The 6323-nt window shown below is 41.7% G+C and overlaps 1 protein-coding gene across 2 annotated transcripts; it reads right to left on the reverse strand.

Annotated features, from left to right (window-relative positions):
- Positions 1–357: 357 nt before the first annotated feature.
- HSBP1 (heat shock factor binding protein 1) lies at positions 358–3793 on the reverse strand. Of its 2 annotated transcripts, none has more exons than XM_074968840.1 (4): positions 3634–3793; positions 2296–2362; positions 1997–2111; positions 358–602 (listed from the first exon to the last, which is right to left on the reverse strand). In XM_074968840.1, the coding sequence occupies exons 1-4, from the start codon at positions 3676–3678 to the stop codon at positions 587–589; spliced, it is 243 nt and encodes an 80-aa protein (XP_074824941.1). In that variant the 5' UTR covers positions 3679–3793; the 3' UTR covers positions 358–586. The 2 variants fall into 2 exon arrangements, with proteins under 2 accessions (XP_074824941.1, XP_074824942.1); XM_074968841.1 differs by having other exon boundaries at positions 1993–2111.
- Positions 3794–6323: the final 2530 nt, after the last annotated feature.

Here is a 6323-nt window from a genome sequence, read left to right on the forward strand (position 1 = left end):
CAATTCTTAGTCATGGCAACATACAGTAGGTAAAGCAATGCTAGGAATATAAGTAAAAAATTGATTTTTTATGCTTGACATCTTAAGTATCCAAGAGCATCTTACTGGGTGTATTAAAAACATTACTAATATATCATTTTGTACTGGTACAATGACTGATGCTATCTCAATAGAACTATAACTCAATTTCAATCTTGTGCTTCACTCCTGAAAAGTGTTAAGTTACCATATGACAAGTAGTTTTTCAATTTGACAGAAATCACTAGATTTTTTTTTTAGCCATCAAAATGAAATTATTAGAAAAGTATAGTAAACAAAAATAAATGTCTTCACAAAAAATCCACTCAAATTCAGTAGTTTTAGTTAAGATCCATCAAATGTGTTTAATACAATTGATCCTTATAACAATTCAAAAAGTGTGAAACGACACTACACAAATCAAAATATACTAACCTAAATCTAGCTATACAATATACATTAGGAATGCAAGCTCTATAACCATATAAAATGCTTTTACATACACCAGTTGCAAAAAACTGTTCTGTAATCCTGTGGACTTGTAAAAAAGTGTATTCCAGCATTCATTTTAAATTACTGGCAACCTGTTGGGGAAGACAGAATATTACTATTAATAGGAATTTCATTAGATAAGTATGCTCAGCAGATATACAATAATTGTGGGATTCAAAAAGTAAAGCTCCATCCAAGCTTTCTAAAAAAAAAAAAAAAGTTTTAAATAGACTGGAAATAGTGAGAGACTTCTCCATTTATGAGATTCCATATCCTAATCCTATGACCTAGAAATGTAAAATTCCACTATTATCAGATTTCAGAGTAAAAGCTAAACTCTGGGGCAACTAAAGTATAAATCATGTAACCATTTACTTAAAAATGCTTAATTTTACTCACATGAATAATCCAATATAATTCAACAGAAATACTTATGAGTAAAACTGGGGTAAGAGTTTGCCAGATCAAGACTTATATTCACTTCACTTTCTTGTCTTAACATCTTGAAAAAATAAATTTCATCTGGTATTCAAGATGAAAGCATAGCCTAAACTCTGTCTCCTCTGCAGAGACTAACAACCACTTAAATCAGGTAGTGCCCACAACAGTATTAGAGAGAAGTTATGAAACTATTCCAAAAGCATTTCACTAGTCACCATAAAACCACTGCTAATTTACAATCTTGCATTGGTATGATTAGTGCTTTACTATGTTCAATCAATTGCCCTCCTATAATTACAAAAATGGACTTTTTGGGCCTAACTCAGCGAAATCTCAGTGCCCATGAAACTTATCCCACTAATTAAAGCCCATGCATAGGGTGAGCATTGTCATAGTAGCTTCAAACAGTTCATGATCTGCAACACCCTTAATTAGTCATGAGATTTTCTTAGTGGGGACTTTGTCATTCTTTAAATTTATTTATCTGCTGCGCCAGAAACCATACCTTACTTAGCTGTTGCTTGAAAAGCAGTTGAAGTATCCACTGTTCCAATTGTGTAACACATACTGGTCGTACTGCCAGGGAGGCAGACAGGTTTCAAGCAATGAAATTAGATGGTGAAGGGAGCATTTAATATTGTAGTTTGTTCAAACGTTAATTGTACGGTGTCAGGCTGAATCAACAGTAGAGGCCATGTGAAGCCATTTCACCACTTTTCTCCCTTAATACGTTGTATTTTTTTATTTTTACTTCTAATATTCTGTATCACTTTTCACTTAAAAAAACAGCCTGTCTGAAGAGGTTGGTGGGAGCTTCCAGTTTTTCTGTATCCTTTGCTAAAGAGAGCAAACCAATGCCCTAGAGCTCACTGCATGACAAAATACATTTTTTCATGACAGCACTTTCAGAATTATTCTATGGGGATTTCAGACTCTGACTCACAAATCAGAGGGTAAAATCCTGGCCCCTTTAAAGTACATGGGATTTTTACCATTTCAAGCCAGGATTTCACTCAGAAAGCTAATAAGCAATTCACTCACTTAACTCTTGTGAGTAGCGGGCATCTTGTTCTCTCCTTCCAATTCTTCCACTCCTGCTTGCGTCATGAGATCTGCAATGTTTTTCTCCAGGTCATCAATGCGACAACTCATGTCATCAAGTTAGTTTGAGTTAAAGAAAATGAACTGTAATGTTTAAACTGCTACTAAAGCGTATCATTTGACCATAGCTTCACACATTGTTACAATGGCTTTAGAAATCTCACTTGCAAGTTTAGAATTTAATATACATAAATATTTGTACACTTTCCTCCATCAGAGGCATTTTACAAGAAGAAAGGATATTTCTTCCAATAATCTGGTCAGACATGGTCTGAAATTTGTCTTGCATCTGTTGAAGCAGTGTCTGTACCTAACAGGGCAAAAAAAATTAAGTACTTAATCAAAATATTCCTTTTTACAATACTTTAGCATAATGCAGTCACTGTTGAGCTCAACTTGTTTCACACAAAATCATATGGACAGCATTGATCAAATGTTAAAAGTAACACAAACTACTCTAGGAACTTCATGCCAAAAATAATACAGCGCTTATGCAGCACCTTCGTTTACAAAATAACAAAGCACTCCACCACCACTCACAAAACCTTAAAGCAGCCCTCTACATGTAACTATGGTAAGTAACATCCCCCATTATACAAATTAAGAAAGCTAGGCTGAGTAATTTCTCTGAGGTCTACAAACTGAGTCAGTGTGAAAAACAGAATTGTTGTGCTTTAGCCACACAATCATTGTGCATCTCAGACATGGAAGACTTTGAGGAAAACACAATTGTTTGTGCTTAATATTTTCAAAATACAACTTGCTCTTACACACACAAAAGTTCTAAAATTACATGACTAGCTCTGAACTACTCTTGCAGGTAGACACCTACCAAGAGCCTTGTGACCCCAATGAAACTGATGGGGGAAGGGGGATAGCAGCCAAATACCTGAGTTTTGGAAGCCATCACACTGAAATGTCCCCAAAAGAAGACCCAGGACAATGCTGGCACAAACCAATGTTTAACCCAGCACCCCTGCCCCCCCAAAAAAGTTACAGGAGCCAGACGGGGGTGGTTTGGGAACACCTATGTTGTAATCCTGGATTTGACACCAAGCCCCTGTGTGCGTTTGGGTAACTTTGACCTCTCTGCCATGGCTCCCGCAGCTGGGCAGGCCTGAGGATTAGTGCTGCTAATGGCTGGTGCAAATGAACGGTACCAAATCCACACTGCCGAGGGAGGAGTCGGGTTTTACCCCTTTTCTCTCCATCGGATGCTTTTTGTAACGCTGTGATGAGATCTCAAGTAGCCTGGGGGACAATGGGTGCCTTAGAAATGGGTCTTCCCTGAATGCCCCTGAGATCTGAAGCACCGCCTGGGTAACCGCGCCCCCCGGGCATTGCCTAGCCCCCTGGTCTCAGTCACTGCTCCCCCCCCCACCCCTCCCATTGCCGTCCCCGCTCCCTGCCCACCACCCCGGGCCCTCCTTGGGCCGCGCTCGGTGCCCCGGGCCCGCGCAGGGAACATCCCCGGCCCCAGCTAGGAGGACTCCCGGCACCGCCCCACTCGGGGTGAAGGCTGAGCCCGGAGCCGCCCGCTGCGCCGCCTCCTCAGGCCGACCCCCGGCCCGGGCCCCTCACCACGGCGGTGAGATCCTGCACAGTCTTGGGGTCAGTCTCGGCCATGGTAGCGGGCGGCGGCTCCGTCCAGTCAGTCACGGGTAGGCCCGGGGACCGTCTCCAAGCTACGGGAACTTCCGCGCCTCGCACCGAGATTTCCGCCAGCTCTCGCGAGGACAGGGAGCATGGTGGGGAATGTAGTTCAGCCTGGGTGAGGCCTCGCCAGAGCTAAGGGGGGAGGGGGCGGGGAGAGAAGTTGCCTAGAGGGGGTGGGGGGAGGGGAAGCAGGATATTAGTAAGGAGGGAGGACCAGGCCTGGGGAAAGAAACATGGGGCCCTGGTACCTCATGCAGGATCACTCCCATTCACTTTAGATACACTGGCTTTACAGGCATTCCCGCCACCCTGGGCTCAGGCCCTTCCTGCTCCCCTTCTCCTCAGCCCTGGGGCGGGGAGTGGGAAAGAGAAAAAGGGGATGGAGCAGTTGGGAGGAGGGAGGTCCTGAATCCCGTTCCACGCTCAGGTGCTTTTTTAGGTGGTTGTGTTCTTGAGCATCTTTTAATACCCTGCCCCTGGCCAGAGGCGCCTGGTCGCCCTGTACTAGTTGCTCAGCTTGGCTGCTCTATTCATTTCCCAGCCACAGGGCCTGCCGCTCGGAGCCCACTCCCTTCTCTTCTCGCCACGCCTGCTTCCCTGACACACAAAACATAACACCCCAAATGCATGCAGCTTTAGTTTTCAGACCATTGATAACGCTTGCCGTTATGTAAAGTGTGCTAAGAGCAACTGAGCTTCAGGCTTCAGGGCATAAACCTGTTGCCTGAAGCGGTTAGGAAGGAGCTTCACCTCCAGAAGCATTATACAATTGACTATGTACAATATGGGGGTTTGCACCTACTTCTTAAGAATCAGGTGTTGGCCTCAGCTAGAGGCATGATAGGAAATGTAAGGTATCAATGGGTCTTCATCTTGTACAATAGGCGTTGTGTTTTGGTGTGTTGGAGGTAGACTGTATAATTATCAGGCATTGAAATTGATTAGTGTAAAGAGCACTTAAAAAACCCTCATAGGAAGTGAAGGTTTACCTTTTCAGCCCTTTTTTGCAGAGCATTCAGCTTTGAACCTAATTTGGCTGTTTGTTCTTGTGTTTAGAACAAAAGCTTTGTTCATACTGAGATTTAATAGTTTTGTTTGTGCACTTACAAAATAACTTCACAAATTGGAGAGAGTAAAAATATTTCTAGGATCAAAATGATTTTATCTGAAGTAATCCTCCATCCTCTTTTGCCATTTAATTTTGGAGGAGAACTAAATGAGCGGTTAAGCCTGATTTGTAAGCATTTACAGGTAATCTGGATTCAGAAGGGGGATATCTGTAGGAACAGTATCATTATGTTTTTGCAATAAAAGTCAGAAATGTTACATAAATGGACTGATGATTAGATGATTAAAAGAAATATATTTAGGGATTTGTGGCATGTTGTCTATAGGAAAGAAACTATAAGCAAAATGTTGTGATTGTGAGCACATAGATCACACACAATTCATGCCAACCACTTCTTAATTATAATAGTCTTTGGTGTATGGGACAAGGATATGTGTTACAAAACTGCCTAGAATAAGATTTCACAATGGGGAGAGATACAAAGGAAGCATTTACTAGGTATAGCCAGCTGGATGCAGGCATAACTCCCTGTCACTCATTTGTGGTTTTCTTTTGTCAAGTCCAATTCTAGACTGTGAGATAGTATATAGCTGACTGTGCACTGATATTCAGGCTGAACTGTGGAAAACAAATGTGCTGATTATGAGCCTTCAAGTACAGAACATGTCTCATTATCCACAAATGATCTTCAACTGGAACCTTCCATTTCATCCACAAGCTGGAGTGCTGCATTCATGACATATCTCTGACTTGTCCTATAGCTAGTATGCAGAGATTTACATTAATACTATTCCGATGAGTATGTTGTTAAAATATCACAAGCATTATGTGTAAAAATGTCTTTAGCTATCTTTTAAATTGAAGACAGGTTCTAGTTCTGAGAAATGTAAAAGAAATTAACTTTCATTTACTTGAAGGGAGTGGTTGTTACAATTATCTTTGGATTGTATGGCACATTGCTTCTTGAAGGCCTTTAAATTTGACCTATCTTTTGGTTGCTAAGCACCTGTGTATATGTGCTGCACATTACTAATTTTTCTTTTTCTGCCTCTTTTATATACTGATGTGATTTTTATTCTTATACATGTCCTTCTGGTAAAACTTAATTGCCATTAGTTTCCTATCAATCTCCTTAATACTCTTTGCTGTTTTAGGGGAAGTTGTTTTATCCCTTGATTCTGATCATCACTTAACCTACTGTGTACTGTTTCCATCTGCCTGTGCCCCAAGCAATGACAGGTTAGAGAAATGATTGGTCAATTTTTTCATTCAGTTGCACCAGTGAATCCAGAGTAACTGATTCACTTGGCTCTGTCCAAAGAATACAGGGGTGAGTGGGTTGGGGAATGGAATTTGCACCCTCAACTATTGTGCCATTGTCCTGGCTGCTATTCTAGCCTCTAGGCTAGACCCTCACCTCATATGAGTGGTTCACTCAATCTGTGTAAGTGAAATGCTGACAGACCCTGGTCATCGGTGGGTGTTTTCAAACCTGGGACCTCTGGAGCTTAGTGCATGAGCCTTCACAGCATGAGCTAAAAGCCAA

Source organism: Natator depressus, chromosome 12 (assembly GCF_965152275.1).
Source record: "Natator depressus isolate rNatDep1 chromosome 12, rNatDep2.hap1, whole genome shotgun sequence".
NCBI classification, from domain to species: domain Eukaryota; kingdom Metazoa; phylum Chordata; order Testudines; family Cheloniidae; genus Natator; species Natator depressus.